At 39.9% G+C, this 22,438-nt stretch overlaps 1 protein-coding gene and 1 long non-coding RNA gene across 5 annotated transcripts in view; one reads left to right on the top strand and one right to left on the bottom strand.

Moving 5' to 3' along the window:
• Positions 1–8,494, top strand: part of LOC109118039 — a 25,475-nt gene extending 16,981 nt beyond the window's left edge. Inside the window, exons 2-3 of the long non-coding RNA XR_002025309.2 lie at positions 7,289–7,375; positions 7,823–8,494. This is a non-coding gene — a long non-coding RNA (uncharacterized LOC109118039). The remainder of the gene's footprint in view (positions 1–7,288; positions 7,376–7,822) is intronic.
• Chd1l (chromodomain helicase DNA binding protein 1 like) overlaps positions 1–22,438 on the bottom strand; it is a 99,901-nt gene that overhangs the window by 57,059 nt on the left and 20,404 nt on the right. For all 4 annotated transcript variants that reach the window (XR_004515066.1, XM_033758252.1, XM_019207349.1 and 1 more), the window contains exons 10-18: positions 20,638–20,711; positions 19,163–19,273; positions 15,469–15,583; positions 14,603–14,756; positions 11,694–11,859; positions 6,104–6,252; positions 4,990–5,153; positions 4,269–4,474; positions 3,105–3,203 (exon numbers count right to left, since the gene is read on the bottom strand). Coding sequence is in view for 3 of the 4 variants with exons in the window: in XM_033758252.1 (XP_033614143.1) it covers positions 3,105–3,203; positions 4,269–4,474; positions 4,990–5,153; positions 6,104–6,252; positions 11,694–11,859; positions 14,603–14,756; positions 15,469–15,583; positions 19,163–19,273; positions 20,638–20,711 (1,238 nt within the window). In the remaining variant the exon portion in view is untranslated. The remainder of the gene's footprint in view (positions 1–3,104; positions 3,204–4,268; positions 4,475–4,989; positions 5,154–6,103; positions 6,253–11,693; positions 11,860–14,602; positions 14,757–15,468; positions 15,584–19,162; positions 19,274–20,637; positions 20,712–22,438) is intronic.

The following is a 22,438-nucleotide window of genomic DNA, read 5'->3' as shown; positions in this document are numbered from 1 at the left end:
TTTTTTTTTTTTTTTTTTTTTTTTTGGTACCAGGGATCGAACTGCACTTGTGAGGCAGGTGGCAGACCACTGAGCCAAATCTCTGACCCAACTATATCTATCTCTATTCATGTATTTTTCTATTCTTTATGGTTTAGATCAAAAATATCCCCTAAAATGCTTGTGTTCACAGGTGGGGTTGTGGAAGGTAACTGGGTCTTGGGAACACTAAACCCATTAGTGGATTAATTCATGGATAAAGCTGGACTCAACGGCCTGTGTCTATAATCCCACCACCTAGGGAGGCTCGGGCAGGAGGATAGCAAGTGCAAGTTCTACCTGGGAAACTTAGCAAGACCCTGTCTCAAAAATAAAAAGGCTAAGAATGTAGCTCAGTGCAGATGCCCTGAGTTCAATCCCTAGTAATGGAAAAAAGAATTTACTGATGAGTTCATAGCTGACTGTGCTCTTAGATGGTAGGTCCTATTGAGGAGATGGGCCACTGAAGTGTGCCTTTGAAGGGTGCATCTTTTCTCTGGTTCCTCTTTCCTCTCTCTGCTTTCTGGCTGCTAAGAGTTGATTGAGCAGCTTCCTACTCCAAACCTTTCTGTCATGATGTGTCTGCCTTGGAACCAGCCAATTATGGACTGAAACTTCTGAAACCATGAGCCAATATAAATCTTTCCTTTAAGTTGCAGATATCAGGTATTTTGTCCTAGAAATGGAAAGGTAACTAACACACTATCCTATCCAAATCAAACTGAATGGATGCTCTACACAAATGTGCTAATTTAATTCTGGGCTTTACATAGTTTGAATTTTTTGTTCTAATAAAATTATAGGTATCTTGCACACTCCCATCTTTTAAGTCACTGGAAAATACTGGCTCTGTTATGCCATTCTTCTGGTATTTCCCAAAAGACTATTCATCATCCATTGGATATGCTCTCTGGACAAGCTGTATGGACTTCCATGATACAGCCATGCCTCCCTTTAAAATCCAATTCTCGGGTCGGGGATTTAGATCAGTGGTTCTGGTGCCTGCCTCGCAAACACAAGGACCCAAGTTCAATCCCTGGTACCAAAAAAATTAAATAAAATTTAAAAATAAATTAAATCCAACTTTCCTCTTTCTTGGCCTAAACCCTACTCTCCAGCCTGCCTGGCCCACACACAGGAACTGTGTAACAAGCCGAGTCCTTCCGTACCCATATACTGGGAACAGGAGATGGCGAGAGGATGCTATAGAACGCAGCTGGTAGAAATCCTCTTGCCATTTCTCTCCACTTATTCCAATTCAGCCCATCATTCCAGACCCAAGATAACTGTCCCCACCTCCATGAAGCCTTCTCTGGTAAGTTCCAGCCCGGTTCCATCTACTCTGCTATACCCTACCTCAGTCCTTCTCCAGAGAAGAGTGTACACTCACAACTCTGAAGAAAAGAGGCAAAGATAAAAAACTTCTGCCCTAAGTCTGTGCAACCAGGTTTTAGTCTTCACATTCTCAAAGAATTCCAAGGTCATATGACCAAAGTAGGGTCAAATCCAGTGGCCTTTTCCCATGAGGATGACACAGGTCTGACATCGCAGACCACTTTTCCTTCTTCCTATCTTCTTTCCCCCTGTACAGGGTAAGCATTCCCAATCCAAAATGCTCCTAAACCCTAAAGTTTTGAACAGTGACATGATGCCACAGTGGGAAACTTCACACCTGACTGTAGGCATGGGGCACCATCAAAACACAGGTGCACTTAAAGTGTTGTGTAAAATTATCTTTAGGCTACTTTTTTTGTTTTTATTTTTTGTAGTTCAGGCTGCCCTTGAACTCACTATGTAGCCCAGGCTGGTCTCAAACTCCCAGCGATCCTCCTGCCTCAGCCTCCCCAGGGCTGGGATTACAGGCGTGCGCCACCACACCTGGCCATATGTTTAAATGGTCTGTATGAAACACCTATACATTTTGTGCTTAGACTTGAATCCCATCCCCAAGAGGTCTCTCTCTATATTCAAATATTCCAAAATAAAAACATCTGATTATCCGAAATACTACTTTTGGTCCCAAGCATTTTTGGCTAAGGGCTACTCAAACTTTAGTTCAGACACTAACGCCTCAAGGATCTCTTACTTTTCTGATACTGCTTTCTCTCTCTTCTTCTTGTATCAACAAGAAACAGAGATATTTCCCATGTTCTATTCTATATCTTCTCATTTCTCCCTCATAGTTTGTTTGTATTTATTTATTTATCCCTCATAGCTTTAAACAGAGAAGTACAGTCTGTATCTCTGGCCCTGACTTTTCCTAGGTTCTCCATTTTCTAGCTATCAAATCATCATCTAGATCTAGGTTGACTATTTCAATATACATTAAGCCTGTCTTTTGGAAATCTATCTTACTACATAGGATTTTCATTCTAGGTCCTTATAACCCTTTCCACTTGAGAGAACTGGACAGAAGAATTAGGAAAAACCAATCCCTAAGAAATCTGGAAAACCCTTCTTTATTGGACAAAGTCTTGTAAATGCTTAACTCCCCCAGGATATAACCATAATAATAGCTTTACTCCTCTTGCCGGGCTGTGATTTCTGCATATAAAAGGAAATGCCTTTCCCTTCTCTGAGCCCAGAGACAGTACTGTCCCGCTCAGCCTTCACAGTTGCCCTGGTCCCAAACAACTTAACTTCTAAGTTGTACCCCAGGCTGTATGGACCTTATAGTCCTCCCTCTTCCCCGCAAACCAAAAACACAGCTATGACTCATGTATCTGATTTCTCTCCCATAGGTCTGTAACATTTTTATGAGAGATTCCTTTAGATGATGGATTGAGGTGGACAATGAAATAAACCTCATTTAATATTTTAAGATACCTGCAGTGATTGACATCTTTCAAATTCATTATCCTATGTCCTGTGAAGTAGGCATACAAGTATTATTCACACATTACAGTTGAGAAGACAGGGACTTAAGTGGTAAGGAATTGCTCAGACTCATACAACTAGCTAAAGGATGGCAGAATTCAGACCCCAATCAGCATTTCTGACTCTATCCAGTGTGACCCACATGATATCATCTTCAGTGTCCCACTCTGTCTTACTCCATTCTTGACCCTCCCCTCTGCTTTGCTTACCTTTCATTTTTCCAGCCAGCTCATATATTTTTCTTGGTTCAGCTGATCGTGTTTCCAGAGCTGTGAATAAACCACCTCTCCCCCAGTGGCCAGAATCATCTGACAGAAGAAAGAAAATTTTCACCCATACAAAGTGTAGCCCACAAGTTATTTTAAAAAACGGGGGGAGATATAAAATAGGCTTGTAGAGGAATGACTTTTCAAAGGAAAAAAAAATTAGAAATACTGTAATTGGACTGCTTACATTCATTTAGGTTTTCTGGGAGCTAACGGGTCACCACAACAGGAAAGCATCTAGATGCTGGTATGTTTGTAACTCTAGGGAAATGACTGAGGAAGGGTAGAGACGAGATGGAAACCATCAGCGAATGAGCTCTGGTAACTCCTTAGCACCCAACTCCCATTTTACAGACGAGGAAGAGGAGAAGTTAAATGACTTATTCAAGTGGCTACTAACATGTCTGATTAGTAACTGCCAACACAGCTGAGTTCATACTCCAAGTATCTGTTCATATGTATCAGATGTCAGGCATATTTTACCACAATGGACCAAAGAGGGGAGGGGACGAACAAACAAAATCATGAAACTTATTTTCCAATCCATGAGACAGTCTAGACGACAGATGCATATGTTAATACGTCAGGCAGTGATATGCGTGACAAAGGAAAATAGGGCGGAAAGGACAGAACAGCAGAGGTGAGGATGCAGACCGTTTTATATGAAGTGATGAGGAAGATCTCTCTGAGGAGACAACTGAGAGAACAATTCTGATTTTCTTCTTTGGGGGAAAGCATTCCAAGCAGAGGAAGTAAAAAGTGCAAAGGTCACGAGGGGGAACACACTTGGAGTTCCACTTTTTCTCAAAGGATGCATCTGTCTTCTAAATGTGATCTCCTTTCTTCTTTACAACTTTGTGGAGAGGATGAGGCTGGTATTACTCAACATGGATAAAGAAGCAAGAAGAGAGAATGGGCAATGACCAGGTAAATGAAAGACCCCTTAGTCAACTCCTCATCCTCCTGATTCTAGAATTCATGCTCTGCTGACCACACAACACAGCACCAGGACCATCACCCTTAGGTCACAATTCTGCCTCATCCTCCACATTTCTTAGCACCACGAAGACTCAGGCATCCTCCCCAGTCTCACGTCACTTCTCCTACCTACGCAGTGCACGATGAAAGCATCCTCCTCCCCGGCCTGTGGGTGGGTGACATCACCGCTGACATACTGGATGGAGGCTGAGTCGTGGTCTTTGTAATCCAGCTCAGCGGCACTCTCTTCCTCGCCCCCATCAAGGTCCTCTGGCTCGCTCTCCTCGGAGGGCAGGCAGAAAGACTGGTAATTGTGGGACTCCCACCAGGCCATCCTGCAACAGGCCAGAGACAAAAGGAAATCAACCTCCCCTGGGAGCACATTTTTGCACTGCTATTCACAAATAATAACTGCCAAGTGGAATGCAATTAAAAGCTCACCCTGATTGAAGTTTTGCGCTTAATTTGTAAATACACAAGTCTTCCTGTTTAGCCTGCCTCCTGACTACACTTCAATAATGAGCACCCACCAAATGTCCCTGTGTTTAAGAATATGACTCAAAGGGACTGTTGAAATAAATGACTCCTTGTCACAAAGCTATAATAAAATCTTCAAAATTTCTTATTCAATGGAATGCATCTTCTCTGCCTTAGGCACTCAGGGTTTTTCACTAAAGGAGACTAAATGTTCAAGTAAAATCTTTTATGAAGTATTCTGCTACCAACAGGAACTAGCAGCTTGATAAAAGCTTTTTGTTCTTAAACTGATGGGCAGCTAGCTCTGCTCGCTCTACATGTCTGTGACACCTTCAGTGACTGTGACCCTTGGCTAAGTTCATAACAGACATACTTTTTCTTATGTTCAGCCTCTTCCTTCTGCCTCCTCTTCTCCTCTGCCAGTCTCTTCCTCTTGGCTGCTGCTTCTTGTCTTTTCTTCCATCTATCTTCCAGTTCTCCAGGGCTCAGAATCTGCTTCCTTTTGCTAGAACCCTCCACAAGGCCTGAGACAAGAACCTGTAGGAAGAGCAAGATTCACAGCCAGGAAGGTCAGGAGCTGCCTGCTCTCCCATGAGCTTCATTCACTGCTAAAGCACATGTTGTACAGAAGCAACATGCTTAGTGTTTCACAAAAATACTGCACCTCCGTGCTGTCCTGCATTCCTCCTGCATGGTGGGAACTGGCGGCAAGGTACTGCAATGTACGGCAAGATACTGAGCATCTCGTAGGCACAGCAGCCACTGTGCTCTGCACTCAGCCAGAGCACTGGTGGGATTGTACGGTCATTCTGATTCATTTCATTAGGAATTAGGAAATTCAGAATAGTAACTTTTTTTTTCTTGATTGAAAGCATTACCCTGTAGGTTGCCATTTTATTTTTTTTATTATTATTATTATTATTATTTTTTGGTACCGGGGATTGAACTCGGGTCCTTGCGCTTGCAAGGCAGGCCACCGAACCACTGAGCTAAATCCCTGGCCCTATGCCATTTTAAGTTTAACCAATTTTGATGGAAATCTTTCAGCAAATGTATTATATAAATCTTTTAAAACAGAACATTTCAACATCATGATTATGTTAATGGTAGCTAACATTTAGTGGGCACACAGCACCAAACAATGTGAATTTACATATATCATTTATGATTGCCATCCTTGCTTAATGATGCAGGGCCATGCTTATCAAAAGCAACAGACAGTTTTTTGGTGTAATACAGTCATCCCTTTAGGGGTGCTACTTTGACCAGCATTAATCACATAATATATTCACTTTTCAAATGTTTATTATGCCAATTTTTTGTAGTTTTTATATTAAGGTTTAGTTAATGGTTATATGGCAACAAACACATACTTATTTCTCAATAAATCATCCTAAGGGAACAAAATGATTCCAACATTCTTTTTTATTCTCTTAAGATGACACTTTGGAAATATTTATGCTTTTAGACAAATTATCAGTTCTCACACTGCCTTTATTTCGGAGTGACCGGCCCTCTTGACTTGTTTTCTCCAAAAGGGTTTTCTGAAGATTCACTAGTTGTTCAAATGATCTTCTGTCTTCCTTAGAGGGCTCTTTAGAATAGTCTTTACCTTCAAATAAGTACATGTGGTTTTCTAAAATGTAAAACACAAAGGGTAAAATGTCAGACACTGAGAGATAGATTAATGCTATTTGAAGTAATAATTAGGGCAAACAAGAGAAAGGACCATATTCTAAAGAGACCAAGACAAGCCTGTGACAAAAGTATTGTACTTCCTGTCACACCAACATTGATGAGGTTGGGTTCTCAGTGAAAATCCATACACTCACTTTTCAGGGACACAGCATGGCTTAAAACCTGTTGGAAGCCTGGCATGATGGCATATGCCTAAAATCCCAGCTACTCTGGAGGCTAATGCAGGAAGATCAAGAGCAGCCTTGTAAACTCAGTGAGATCTGGTCTCAAAATAAAAAAAGGATTAAGGATATAGCTCATTGGTAGAGGTCACCTGGGCTTAATTCCCAGAACTGCGAAAAGGTGCATTAAACCCCTTTTGTGCCACCCAGATGATGGGTGAATCTCTACAGGATCCCTCCACCTTGATGAGTCTCAAATTACAGAACTTGTTCACTCCACAACTACTCCTCAGCACAAATCTCAGTAATTTAAAAAATAAAACCTAATAAAATCTCTAATTTTTAAAAACCCAAACACTTTTAATACTCAACTTTCCCCCATTTCCTATAATATTAAAAGGAATAAGCAGCAAGTCTATGAGAAAATGAAAACTCACAAAAATAATTGGATTTATAATACTCTACAAATCTCAAAAGGCTTCTTCATGGTCCTCACCTCAATCCTGATATGACTAACCCCACTTAGGAAAAGAGAAACTGCAGCTTGCACAGGGGTTAAGAGACTCCTTAATCTCACTGCTAATAAATGAAGAAGGCAGGACCTGCTGATTCTAAGGCCAGTGTACTTTTTTCAGTGCATAGAAAAAGTGGAGAGAACAGGCTGGCAAACAATGATTACGGTGACAACAGTAAGGACAATAATGTAATCCTGAATAGCACTTTATGCCATCAGAGCACATTCACATCTCTTCATGTGCTTGATTTCTCCAATTGTGTAAGAGTACAGCGGACATTAATAGCACCATTTTACAGATGAGGACACAAAGACTCAAGGAGGCTGGTGATTGGCCAAGATCGTGAATCAAGTGCTAACCAGCCAAGACTGGCAACTGCAGACAGGTAAGGCACTGGTTCTAAAGTGAAGCGTATTTAATAGCACATGTTACCAAATAACGAATTTCTCAGCATTATGAAATCAGCTACAAGTATGTTTTCCCTAGAGAGCAGGAAAGCAAAACATTTTCATTCTCAAGAGATCAATTGCTTCACACTTGTACCCAAATCTAACCAGCTGTAATTCTAATTGGCATTTGCTAATTAAATCAGCAGGGGGCTTTCAATGAGGCACTCAACAAGTGGGGAAAAAAATAAAGAGCTAAGAAGTGTCAGATATGATCAACATATGTGGCTTCCTACTGCATGAACTTCTCAACTTGTCATATAATGTGGTTTTTTTTAAACCCTGGCATTCAAGATAAAGTAACCTTGTTTTTTATGTAATTTTGATTGGGGCTGCTTTAACTACCAGTCCTTCGTATTCATTTATGTTTTCAATCTTCCTCCAAGTCTGCACTGTGCAGCCAATGGGACGTTGGAGCCCACAGGTCTGGATCATGCCCTGCACCTGGCCTGCGGAACCATCTACCACAGACCGAACCCAGACCCATTCATCAAAGACAACATTCCAAATTTTAATCCATCTGGGGAATCTTTCTGGCACTTGGTCAGTCTGAAAAAAAAAAATACAACTTTTAAGAGAGTTGGATTGGCTGAGAAATACAATCATCTTTCTGAAAACAGTGCAGTTTTATCTTATTCTAGTAAATGTTAGGAGAATAAGATAAATTTAATCTAGATGAATGCAGTAATGGGTGTAAGCTTTGGTATTTAAGGAAATCAAATATAACTTAAAAATATGACCATATAGATCTATTTCTTCTCTCATCTGAAACTACTAAATGACAGTAAAGGGATTTTTAAGAAGATATATGAGGCAACAGTAAATGAAAAAAATTCAGTAACTCTGCAAAATGGAAAGTGGGTGGAAGGATAATGAGAACAATGGAAGAGTAGGTGCCCAGCTCAGGGGTGACTGTGGGAACCTGGATCCGCAAAAGCTTAGGACTTATAGATAGAGGGACCGATAGAAGGTCTGCACACCAAATAATGGGAGGACCATGAACCCCCTCTCTTTCTTCCTTTTTTTTTTTTTTGTTGTTGTTGTTATACTGTGGCTTGAACCCAAAGCCTTAACACTGAGCTACATCCCTAGCCTCTTTTTTAAAATAGAGTCTTGCTAAATTGCTAAGTTGTTTGAGGGGAACCGAACCTGCAATTCTCCTGTCTCAGCCTCCCAGAACGCTAGGGTTACAGGCATGTGCCACCACACCTGGCCTGTCTTTTTAATTTAAGTAAATAGGTTTACGCTAATCCTCAGGACTTATATTTGGGGAAAAGAAGTCACCCAGTGACAAAGACTGTGCATGTGGGCATCCAGGAAGGCTCTGTCTGTGATGCTGGAATTAGCCTAAGAGCCCACCTCCTTGCTCACCATAGAGCTGTCCTTCTGCTTTGTGGGCTTCTACTAGCATGGCATTGAGACAGCCAGAAACACCAGACACTTTAGGAAACAACTGGAGGAAAAAGAAACAATGCAGCTAGAAGTAGGGTTTTTTAAAAAGATATAGTAAATATCCTCCAGTAAATGTCCTGAGGGGGGACATTATGTCTTGAAATAAAAACAGGACACAAGTAAGACAACAAGAAAGAGTTTTTGCAGAAAATAAATGGGATGATATTATCAAGGGTTTTAAGAATAAAATGTGAAAAAAGTCAAAGAATAATACCTGCTGCCTAAATTCTCATTTTTCTACACATCCTATAAAAATCATTAATATCAACAAGGATAACAAAACTACCACTAACCCATGCCTGCTACAAAATTAAGAGTCAGGAAATACAATAAATTTCCATTGCAGGTTAGTAGAGAAACGACCATCCAAAACCAGCTAAGCCAACTCCAAAGCCCACACAAGACCAGTCAGTGAGTGCTAGAAGCCCTCTTTCCTCTCTCACGTCAGACTGCATGAAAGACAGAAAACAGGGCTTCTAGAAGCATCAGACAGATAAGATTTAACCCCTTAAATGAGGGTCACTCCCCAAATGAGAAAGAATATGGGTCTGAGACCTGGCAGATAAGGGAAATAGCTACTAGAACATAGATGCAGCAAGAAATTTGGGAAGGCACTGCTTTTTGATGTGAGGAAGAGAGACAAGAAAAGGGAGACATCTCTTGACAGTTTTATGCCAGAGAGAAAGAAGAAAGTAAGCGATCAAAATCCAAGTTCCTACAGAAACAAAAGAGAATGACAAAACCAGAAGGCAGGCCCAGTCCGCTTCCCACCAAAACAAGAAGACACCATCTAGAAAAGACAATGTGCTTCCCTGGTAGCAGGCACTCTTGAAATAAGAAGTCTTTTTTTTTTTTTTTTTTTTTTTTTTGGTACCAGGGATCAAACTCAGGACCTTGTGCTTGTGAGGCAGGCACGGTACCACTGAACTACATCCCCAGCCCAAATTAAGCAGTCTTGTGAGACTCCCAAACCTCTCAACCCTATATTGAGTCCCAGTTGCTCCTGGTACAATCATTTCACAATAACTATAGATACTAGGAAACATCATTACAAAGGTACTAAGTGAAAAATAACATTTCAAATCCCAAATTCAAAAATTCAGAATAGATGCTAAGCACACACAGGCCCTGGGGTCAATCCCCAGTATTGCAAAAGGAAAAAATATGCCAAGTATAAAAAGAGAAATGCTGACCAAATTCAGAAAGAAAAAAAAAGGAGCGAAAGAGATGATATCATCTCCTACACTTCAGGGGGTCTAGTAAGTGGAAATGGGAAAAGGTACAAAGACATGACAGAGTCTTCATTGTGGATGTGCACACAATAAATGCTCAATCGACATTAGCTGTAATTAGCTGTCATTTAAACAAGTCATTCAACTATGCAGAAGAGGAATCACTCAGCTTAGCAGCATTTTAACCACCTACCAGCCCAATTACTTAAATACAGGATGACCAAAAACTGCATATTTTTCATTAATTTTTATACGATAATATAACAGGAAATATAAAAGTGACAATTTTATCAAAGTAATTCAATGATTTTTCTGTGTATTGTATGTCTTAAAATGTTCACTATACAACACAACATTACAATCTGGAGAGCAGTGTCTAGTCTCTTTCCTATTTCTTTTGCATTACTGTCTTTCTTTTAACAACACACTACACTATCACACTGACCTTTCCTTTTTTTCTATGGGTGACACAATTTCGATAAAATGTCTACCCTAAACATGGTAAAGATACAGACTGGTTGGCATTTCGCTATCCCATATTTTTCAACTGTTTGCCTATGAGACTTAATCTAAATTATAAATGACTTTTTGAACCCCGTTATTTCAAATAAATAACAAAGAAGTTCCATACTGTTTGGTCCAGAAGGTGCATAAATACTTTATATTTTTTTCTCACTTTTTGATTACAGGATGGCTGTCAGATATTGGTCAGCTCTGTCAACATCACCCACAGAATTATTATAATCACTGACCATTACTGAAATTTTTTGTTTCATTCCAAGCTCTATCATTTTTGTATTATGAACAGTTGATAAAAGGAGACATCCTTTTGTCTGTCATTTTGTGACACAGAGTTTTCCTCTCTGGCAATTCCTTCCTATTCAGTGTCAATATCCCAAACATGTCCATTTTGTATTGTAAAAGAGTATTACTGAGTTCTGGAGAAGTATAAAAATTATTTCTAATGTACTTACAGTAAGTTTTTATAGACTGTAGCACAAAATTATAGGTTACTTTTCACAAATAAAATAAACAAAAGGAGTAAAAGAAAATAACCAGAACTTACTAGATAGCACTAGAAATGAACATCAACGGTGAATACAATATTCTAAATTAAAAAGTATTCAAGGGTTGGGGATGTGGCTCAGTGGTTCCACAGCCTACCTAGCAAGCACAACTGCCCGAGTTCGATCCCCAGTACCAACAACAACAAAAAAGTATTCAAGAAGTAGTCAAGTAAAACAAATAAACAGATGTGCGAGTGCATCTCATGCAAACAAGAATCGACTGGTTAAAATGACACCTACCCGAGCCGTGCCCAGTGTAAACAGTATGTAAACAAATGCTCTGTCCAAGTGACGCTCAGGCTAAAGGGTTAAGTGGTTAGAAACAGTCAGCTTTACCAATAATTAAAGGAGAAGATACCTACAACCCAGGGAGGAAAGATACAAATTGAATCCTGGAGAATGAGATGACCATAAGCAACAATATTGTGAGTTCACAGTTCAGCTACCAGGGAAAAGCAAGATACATTTCCAGTCAGCCATTTGCTCTGTCTTAACCACTAACTCACTTCCTTCCTCTTGCTCTCCGCTCCCCTCTCCTGCTGTGGGCAAAGCATCAGAGACCCACTGGCCATCTTTGGTTTCTCCCAGGATGGACTCCAGGTCGATTTCATCCATGGTGCTCCCCTCGGAGGACAGCAGTTTATCCAAGCCGAATTTGAGTATCTCACTCAACTTGAAAGGACAAAAGAGTGCAATTAGTCATTAAGGCGCTACCTGTGTTTTAAGCAACACAGCATGTTATAGTAATTAAGGGCATGTGGATGGAGGCTAGAGAAGGTGCAGATTGGACCTAAATCTGAATGACCTTAGGTAAATTACTTAAGATGGGGATAAAGGTAGTGCCCACTCATTCTGTTATTTTTATTCACTGAAACAATTGGAAAGAAGCAACACAGATAATAATTAGCCTATAGTAATTATCACACATCTATATCTTTCTGTTTCCACTGTATTCTTCTTGCGTGATGATGAGCCTCCTTCCTTTTCATGACTTTACAACTCTTTATGACTTAAGATTTATCATGTCAAAACTATATCATTTTACTATTAGATTGTTGTTATTAAAAAATAATCTCTTGGGCTGGGGATTTAGCTCAGCGGTTCGGTAGCCTGCCTTGCAAGCGCAAGGACCCGAGTTCAATCCCCGGTACCAAAACAAAAAACAAAAACAAAAACAAAATAATAATCTCTTGCTTTCTTTTGAGATGAGGACACTGGGTTAGTACCTATGTTTCTGACAACTAATTCATAGAGTCCGGATGGGAAAGAGAATTCAGACAGCAGAGGCAGAAAGCAATTTTCTAACAACCACGTGCCAGGAGGGAAGACTCACAGAGGCCCTGTCAAGCAGTCTAAGTTCCCACAACTGTTGGCCAGTTGCAGGGAGGTACATCTGCCAGCCTCACACTGTCATGCCAGCAGCCCATGGCACAGGCCATCCCCAGCTAAACACCGAGTTCCCTGCAGAGACAGAGTCTTAGCATCATATGGAGAACTATCATCCTCTGACACTCAGAATGTGGGCCTTCTGGGCTGTCACCCTCTGCACTACCCCCAGTATGAACTCATCTCTCCAGGTACTGTGGAGTGCTATATTTAGGGGTCTCTACAGTGTGCTCCTACCTCTCTCTCAACCTTTCATCTTACATTTGTAATTGCCTCTTTGACAGGGTGAAAATAAAGTGTACAGCATGCTCTTCCACCATTACAGAGGAGATGCACAAGCCAGAGTCAGCAACAAAACACATAGGAAAAGCAGAGGGAAAAACATGGACACTCATCCCTAAGATAAACAAAACAAACAAACAAAACCTACAGTTATTCTTTTAGTACTAGTGCCCAAATAAATAAAAGTTCAGGCTTTCCTGTAAGTTTTCCACTCCCTAACAAAAAAGAATTAAGGGGAACTGGGAATTCAGCTCAGTGGCACTGTTCCTGCCTTGCAAGTGCAAGGTCCTGAGTTCAATCCCCAATACCCACCAAAAAAAGAATTCGCGGCGGGGAATGGCAATAGAACTTTGGTAAACTGGGAGAGGAAGAAGGGTTGGAGGTAAGAGTATGGGAAAGAGACCCAAAAAAAAGATGTGTTACGCACATGTACAAATTCCCCATGATGATGAATGGGATCATTATGTACTGCAAACTTGTACCAAAAGAATTTTTTTAAAAAACCACAAGATCCTTTGTCTTTGCAATGCTGGTAAGTAAAGATGAAAATATGTGTAAGGAAAATGCTGTTTTTAAATCCATGGTTGGACTAACTATAAACTTGGTAACTCTGCTTATAATATTGTGTAACTTTTCTCCCTACCTATTGTATTTCTTAGTATGCTATTCCTTCTAAAGCCTGGTTTTTCATACAAACTTTTCTAAACGTAATCCTTTTTCTTGTCTCTGAGTCTTCCTTTAACAACAGCCTATGTTTATATTGTGTTTTTTCTACACATCTCATAGACTAAAGCCTAGGCCATCTGCATCTTTATGTAACTCTGCCCAACCGCCTATCTTCCTAACTTTTCTTCTTGTCACCCAGGTTTAAAGCCTCACATCCATCTTCGAATTTTCTACCTCCCTAGCTGCCCACCTCAGAACAACTCCTGTCTTTTCTTCTCTGCAAAGTTTCTCACACCAGACCTTCCCTCTGCTACTACCCTTATCAGACATTTATCTTACTCCAAGCCTGTCTTCCTAGAACCCTAGGAGTTGGTCTCTTTGTACCCAACACCTTAAAAGGACCTAGGATATATTATAACTTATGGGTTTTAATTTTAACTCCAGGGCTGCTATCAAATAACCCTCCGCCTTCTTCCAAAAGGGAGATCTCTCTAGAATCTTCAATTCTAGTACTTGATTCTCACCTAATTTTCCTTTCTTCAAGCAAATTAAATCTAATTATTTCATTTTTTTCTATTGCATGATTTTGAGTTCTCAGTCTTATTCATCCGTCTCTGAGTATAAAATGAGAATTATAAGCCACTGATCAAAGGGTCTGGGATTAAGAAGGAAATATGGAATCAATCATTACTGATTATGGTCAGTTCTCTCTTTTTTTCAATCTAAGTCACTTAGGAGCCTTCTGAAGCAATAGTGGCATCCTTATTTTTAAAACAGCAAAAAGAAAGTAGATACATGTCTGCTCAGAACCACACAGCCAATGAATGATGAGGCTTCAAGCCCAAGTTTGATGGCTCAAAGCCAATCCTCTTCATTCTGTATTCTACCCCCATATGTCCCATACTCATTTTTATTTCCTACAGCACTTTGCACATAGAAGATTCTATAGCAGGAATGAGTTAGAGAACAACTGTACAGCTGACGACAGTGAGTGGTTAATGCTAGTTACTTACATACTCATCCACAGAGAGCACTAACTATAAATCGTGTCTAGTCCAAAGAGAAGAACAACATACTCTACCTGGAGGTCAGCATCGCCTGAAGGCTTCTGGGCTCCCAGAGTAAAGTGGCCACCTTCTATGATCATGTTGGTGAGCTGAAGCTTGGAGGCTGCTTTCCTATGGACTATTTCTTCCACAGTGTCTCGGCCAATCAACCGAATAACTTTAACAGACCTATGCATACATCAAATAAGAGCAGTGTGCTGTCAGAGTCTAGAAAGCTGGGGAAAAGCATGCCAGTAAATACACCTAGCAGGATACAAAACTAAATACCATATTCAGTGTACAGTTAAAAGGACTCTCTTTCACTGGACTTGAGCATTAAAGAGATCTAGCATTAAATTCTAAGGTAACTAGTGGCATCCTTGTTTTTAGAACTGCACAAAAGAGCAGGCCCAGGAGGTTAAGGTACGTGCTCACCGTCATACAGCCAGTGAGTGTGAGGCTTGGATATGGATCCATGTGAGATGGCTCAAAGCCCATCCTCTTTATTCTATGCTCACTGCCAGCTGAGGTGACCATATGTGGGATTCCTTATCTCTGGCCAAGGAAAACCTCTAGCACATATACATCATCTCAGGCCAAAAGGAAACAACTATCTTCTAGCTTATCTGTAATCCCTTAACCTCATTTTTTTAACTGAGTTAGTGTCTAGTTAAAAAAGACTTCTAAAGGCTCCTTCTAATCCTTTCACAATTTAACTTTGCTCTTCTCACAAAGTTAGTCTGGACTGGTAACGTGACCCACTCGACACGATGCTAAGAGTCAGCAGCAATGCTGAGCGAAAACCCAGGGGTCTCAACTCCCAGTCACCGGGACTACACTCCTTCCTCCCCAACCAAACAAGTCAAGAAAGCACAAAGATGCCAATGCTCAACTCACTCACTTGTTCTGGCCAATTCGGTGAGCCCTGGCAGCTGCCTGCAAGTCATTCTGAGGATTAAAATCACTGTCAATAAAAATAACAGTATCGGCGGCCGTTAAGTTCATGCCAACTCCACCTGAAATAATGCAAAAAGGAGTATGATCAACAGCACATAGGTGAGGAACTGGAAAATAAAGATGAGGCTACACTGGGCCACGCTGATAAACTGAAATCAGTCAAATCAACAGAGTTCATCCTTCAAACTGACACCTGGCCCCCAATCCACAAGCCTTGCAGTGATCAAAAAAGCTGCCTGACTTCACATTGTCTGATTTGGAAAATTTAATTACAAAATACAATAGCATTGTTGTACTACTCTGCCATAGAGACAAACTTGAGTCATTTGTAGAAAAATGGATACACCTGGAGACCAAGTAAGTGAAATAAATCAGACATACAAGCTTTAATAGCTCATGGTTTCTCTTGTATGAGAAAGCCAAAGTATAAATACAGAGCAAAATAAAGGATGGATAATAAGAAGCAGGGAGAAAGATCTTTCTCAAAGGAGAAGGGGAGGGGATGAAAAAAGGACTTGGGATGTGTTATGAATATGTACTAACTTCACACAAGGAATGTAAACATTATGTACTACAAACATGTACCAAAAAAAGGAAGGGGAGGGATTAATCAATGGCTGGAATGGGGAGAGAGGGAAGGGAAAATGAATGAATAAAAGGAATTAAGATGTGTCATGTGTCATGTATAAACTCTCCACAAGAAATGTAATCATTAGTACTACAAATTAAAAAAATTAATTACAACAAAATAGGGCCAGGTATTTAGCTCAGTGGTAACATGCCTGCCTTGCAAGCACAAAGTCCTGAGTTTGATCTCTGGTATCAGAAAAAAACAACAACAAAAATTACAACAGAACAACGGAAGCAAGAGTATATAGCAAGAGGATGCTTAATTTAGTGCCTTAAAGCCATGATGACAATTTCTTTGGTTTAAAAATATCGATCGTATTTTGATTAGTCTGTGAAAAGGGACCCATGTTCTTTCAGAAAACAGATCTAAATATGAAAGAGGTCTGCTGTGGGCATTACTAAGAGGAGAGAACTTAGCCATGCTTGCAAACTACAACTAAGAAGACCCTTAATTAGGTTAATGAAAACAGGGGATGATACCCTGAACAGAGTGGCAAACTCCCTCCCTCTGACTGGAGAAAACTTCAGCCAGTCTCCCTGTACTTCCAACCACATTAATCAAAGGCAAGTCAACAAAACCAATTCAAGACAAGAACACTCCATGAAACACCTTTCTGATCTTTCTTCACTGCTACATGAAAAGACCTGAGCAGGTACCTTGAGTTCTGGGAATTGAAAGAACCGTGAAACAAATTATAGCCTTCTCTTTGATTAATGTGAAAACTAGTATAAAACAGGCTCACTCTTGCCAGGGTCATTAGAGCTCACTTCGAAACCAAGTAAGCCTGAAAGGGCTTGTGCCAAGAGCCGGACTGAAGGATTGCTTTTCAGGACTACCAATTCACAACTGGATCTCAAGGCAAGTCAGGCAGAAACATGCTAATTAAAGTCTTCATAAAAAAATTAATGTTAGAACAAAGATATAATAATGACTGATTACCAAGAGATGCTACATGCTGTATATCACATAATGACAGCTGCATTTATGCTATTTACTGCTTGCCTAGCATTGTTCTAAGTATTTTAATATGTTAACTTCTTTCACCCTCATCAGAACCCTGGGGTCCTATTATTATCACCATTTTTAGGTGTTGAAATAGAAACATTGAACAGTTAAAGGACTTTATGAAGTTGTGCAGCCAGAAGATAAAAGAGCCAGGATTTAGTTCCACATGATCTGGCACCAGAATCTAGTTTTTGTTTATTTGCTTTTGAGCTGAAAGCCTTGCAATGTTGCCCAAGCTGGCCTTAACTTATAGGTTCAAGCAACTTTCCTGCCTCAGCCTCCCAAGTAGCTGGGGATACAGGGGAGTACCACAGCACTCAGCTCTAAACTGTGCTTTTACATGCTACTCTAGTATCGCCTAGGCACTATTTCATTTAAAAACGTATTCCATAAAAATTATCTCCATGGGCTAATGTTGTTTGAATTCAGCTCTTGTTCACTAAGGGGGATAATTTTATAAATAGGCTGTATCGAGGTGTTTGCAACAGTCATGAGCCATCACTGCCACCTGGTGGTACCATGGCTCAATCAGAAATACGTGGAAGCTGGAGGGAAACCTGTTAAGTAAACCGAAAACGCTGTAAAGCTCTACAAAATTGTGTTGGCAAACATGACAATATTTGGAAAAGGCTAATGTCCAGGTCTGCTTCCGCTCCTAAATGATCTACTTGGCATCTGACAAGGAGGTTAGCTAAAAAGTGGAAATAACTTTCTCCTAATTTTAGACATTTCAAACATGGTGCTGTTCTCGAATATGAAGAAACTTTCAAAGCTTAAGTGGAATTGTTTTCCCAACATTTGGCCTGATCTTCTAGTTTTTCCCTAAGGCTGCCCCTGAGACTCCTGACCACATGAATACATGGCTGAGATAAGGGGTGTGGCCCGTGACCCTGGAAGAGTACAGCCCAGTGACTCTGATCACATACTACTTACTGACATTACTACAAAGGTAAGATACAGTGGTGAAACAATCCTGCTCCGGGACTGTACCTGACACTTCTTTTATATACCTTTATAGTACTTAATAAATTCTTTCTAAATAAGACTGAACTCTTTTCATAAATATGCTGATCTCTCTTTAATAGAGGACATATCTTCTTGTATTCTGGCATCTACTCCATCAGAATTTAGGTCTACAAAAAAATAAGATAATAAAACTAAGGTTACAAGTTCAAAACTAATTTAAGGTCTGGTTGTTCCAGGATATAAGAAAAAGTTCATCTCTTCAAACTGATCTTAAACAATTTTTTGTTTGTTTGTGAGACAGGGTCTCACTATGTACTTCAGGCTGGCCATGAACTCACTATGTAGGTATTCCAGGCTGGCTCTGAACTCAAAGCAATCCGCCTGCCTCAGCCTCCCAACTGCTGGGATTATAGTCATGCACTGATTTCACCTGGCTGATTTCAAACTATTTTTTAGTATAATGAAGGCACTCTCTAATGGGTAAAGCAACACATTTATCATATATAATATTTATGATTTAAATCATATTTCCTGTCATAAGTAATTTTAAATCACTGGCAGTTTTATTATAACCTCACTTTAAACACCTAGGTGCTTGTTAAGCTTTTATCACATTGTGCCAGAGATTTTCTAGAGGAAGGGCATCTACCAAAGAGGTTACCTTATTTATCAAATTCATGGGAAAGAGGTGCTTCACTTAAATGTAAACAAAACTTCCCACAGTTGTACTTTCCACAAAAGTACAGAAATCTTTCAGGACATTCCTAGGTTGAGAGGCATAGCAGAGCAGAAGTACTTTCCAACCATTCCAGATTTCAGTCCCAACTGTCGGATGAAACCATAGCTTGAATAGGTTGGACACAAAAGAGTACCATGCTAAAAGTCCAATACCTTGATAAATCATGTGAATGACCTCAGGTCCCTTCTTTTTTATACTCAGGAATAACCTCACCTTTCATATAATCATGGGAAACTGCACTAGTGGCCGGGATTTGAAAGCACTATACACCTTTTACCCAGTACCCACATGGCCTACCTGCTCTGGTACTCAGGAGAAAAACAAAAATGGGCTGCTCTCCGAAGTTCTTGATGGCCAAGTGCCTTTCTTCTCCTCTCACAGAGCCATCCACACGCTCATAGCTATAACCTTTACATATACAGAAACAAAACAAAACACAGGAAAATCTTAAATCCTCGTGAGGACTCTGGGAAATGAAAAATTAAGTCAGTTCAAAACCAGATGCAGGCTGGAAGGCATGGTGGCACACTCCTGTAATCCCAGTACTCTGGAGGCTGAGGCAGGAGGACAGCTGCAAATTCGAGGTTAGTGTGCGCTACATAGTGAGTTCAAGGCCAGCCTGAACTACATAGTGAGTCCCTGCCTCAAAAAAAAAAAAAAAAAATGCAAATTTTGTCCCTGTCCATAAGTAGGCATGGCCCTATGTAAATAAATCTCACGTGAATAATCTAAATTTAGGTGGATAATTCATCACTTTACAAAAGAACATACCATAACATATTACTGTTTTTTAAATATGTGCAGTCGAAGTCTTTGGCATTTACGGAGTTAATGCTCAGTTCTGACCATTCCTCAGCAGCCCCAAATGTTCATATTCTGTGCAGTTTGCACTCACTAAGACACAGTTCTTACTGAGGCAAACAGTAAGACGAGCACATGAGAGCAGGTGAGCAAGCCTGCTCGGTGGCCCGGCACCTTCCTTTCAAAGAAGCTTTAGGGTTCCCATCCACTATCACCAGGCACCCATCAGGAAGGAGAGATGTGAATGCAAGCCATGTTTGTGCCGTGGGGTTTCTTCCGCGTGCCGCTACAGCACTTCTGCAGGTATCTGCGGGACCAGGCACGCTGCAGCACTCGGGGACCATTAAGTGGGTCTGAGAGACCTGCTCAGGATCTGTTTTTCAAACTGTAAGATTTACAGCCAATACTTCACTACTGGATTCAAGCTCAACCAATGTTACAGCTTTTCCCCTTTCTCCCACATAAATTTTATTATATGTTAAACAGAGTCCTTTCCCTACATTCCCTGTTATCTATATACAAATAACTGAAATTACCCTTCAGTCTCCTTGCTTTGTGGCACCTCCATAATTTTAACATTCATCTTTTTACTAATCCCAAATAAGTGCTCAAATGTTAAGTGTTGTTACAACAAAACAAAGTTCTTGTCACTTAAACTCTAAATTTATCACACATTTTCAAAAACTCTCAACATTTCTGCAACATTTGCTCCATTGCCCACAATTCTGAATCACGTAAGTGATAGGAATGTGGATATTTATTTCTGCTTATGCATCTCTACCTCACTATCAACCCCTGCTTCACACAGCACTCTCCACAATCTTTACTTTTTAATCTTCTTTTGATTCTGAGTAAAGTTCTTGCACTGCTTTCCTCTCTAACATCATCACACCTCGTATTAGTCTTCAGGGACCCATCTGACTATCAAATCTAAAAAAGGCTCAGGTAACGTAGTGATAAAGGAGAGTCACCTCTGTAATCCATATAGTCTTGAAGAATATCCAACATCTGGGTCATCTGGGAGAAAAGTAAAACCCGATGGCCCCTGGGGAGGAAACAAAAAGGAGAAACTGCCAACTTGAGTAGTGTCCAACGTGAGTCTCCCTCAGGCAAAACTTAACAAATACAAGTTTATAAATAATGAAACGCTAAAGTAGAACTATGTCATATAGTTTACAGAGACTTTCTCAAAAATTCTGAATACTTTACATAAAAATATGCCTCTATGTGCAGCAGTATCCTTCAAAGAGGCAGTTCTTAGACCAGCGTGGAGTATTCCCAGAGGCTGTGAAAATGTACCAGGGGGTATGCGAAACCCTAAAATAACCAAGGAGCCCCTTCCTGCAATGTCAATCCACTCAATGGAAAGAAATATAACCTTTCATTTTAACAGCAAATTATATACAACACATGAAGAGTAAAAGGTAAAATTTAAATGCATGTGCGTGTGTTGGTCATGAGACCCTGAAGAACTCATGGTCGGCTACCTACAGCTCCCTGGGAATAAATGCCACTACTGTATATGGGACACTGGTTCAAAGTCTGAGAAACATCACTTTAAAGAAACAAGGGGCAGGTGACATCTCATTTCCCATGACATGAAAAAACTTATATGTACGGAGGGGATAGGAAAGAAGGCAAAATTATAGATTTTATTAAGACTGACATTAGGGCTCTAGGCTTAGACACATTATTTTAAAATTTCATAAAGAATCATAGTGTTGTCAAAATAATATTCTCATTAAGAAAACTAACTTAATCTAAACTTGTTGCATGTGTAAGAGGAAAAGTTATAGAGAATGCCTACAAGATTTAAGCCCAAAATAGGTGGAAATAACACTGAACTTGCAGGTGAGGACCTCAACTCTAATCTTATCTCTGCCATTTGCTGGCCACATGACTTTGATCAAGTCACATGACCTCTCTAAGTCTCTGCAATGAAAAAGTAAGGCGGTGATATTTATGGGTTATTCTCCAACTCTGACACATTTTTGGAATGTATAGCAAAGGCAAAAAAATACACTAAGACATGCAATCATTTAACTTGCATAGTTCAGACATGGGGAATTTTGTCAAATCTGCAACCAAATAATTTTGAAATTAAAGAAGAAATCAGACAATTTCTACAATTAAAAGACAATGCCAATTGTACAGAAATAGACAAACATATTGGTCTAGAAATGTTACTTTATTTTGATTTTTTTCCATGTGTACAGGGGTAACACATCGTACTAAATATGTAAGGTCATATCTACGTGGGTTTGATTACAGAAACTAATAAAGTATTCTAAATAATGTCTAAATAATGAAAAAAAGAATAAGATAAGACTATAAGAGCGAGAAGCAATTTAAATATGTTCAGGGACCATTTTCATCTCCACAATTTAGGATTATTTTGATGTTACATCATTGCCTTTTCTCTTTTACTTTCCTTCTTAGTTTTATTTTAGGATTCCCTATTTTTAATGTTCATACAGAGATTTCTTTAACTGAAATACCAAATAGTTTCTTTGGTGTGAAAAACTACAATAGTACACAGGATCCTAATGAGATAATTAATAATGTGAAATAGGAAGTAAAGGGCTAAAGGTGTAGGGAAAGTGGGAAGGGTGGGGGAAAGGTAATAAGGGAGAGGAAAAAAATATGAGAAACTGAAAAAATGGAAATAAAGTGTTTGCAAATGGGGAGGGGAGGAGGGGGTGAAGAGAGGGCAGGGACAAGGGGAAAAATGAGAATCAAGACCTATTATGTGAAGGTACAGAATCCCAATGA

This window comes from Fukomys damarensis, unplaced genomic scaffold, assembly GCF_012274545.1.
Source record: "Fukomys damarensis isolate Sample0158 unplaced genomic scaffold, DMR_v1.0_HiC HiC_scaffold_33, whole genome shotgun sequence".
NCBI lineage: Eukaryota > Metazoa > Chordata > Mammalia > Rodentia > Bathyergidae > Fukomys > Fukomys damarensis.
This window is presented reverse-complemented; position numbering and strand designations above follow the sequence as displayed.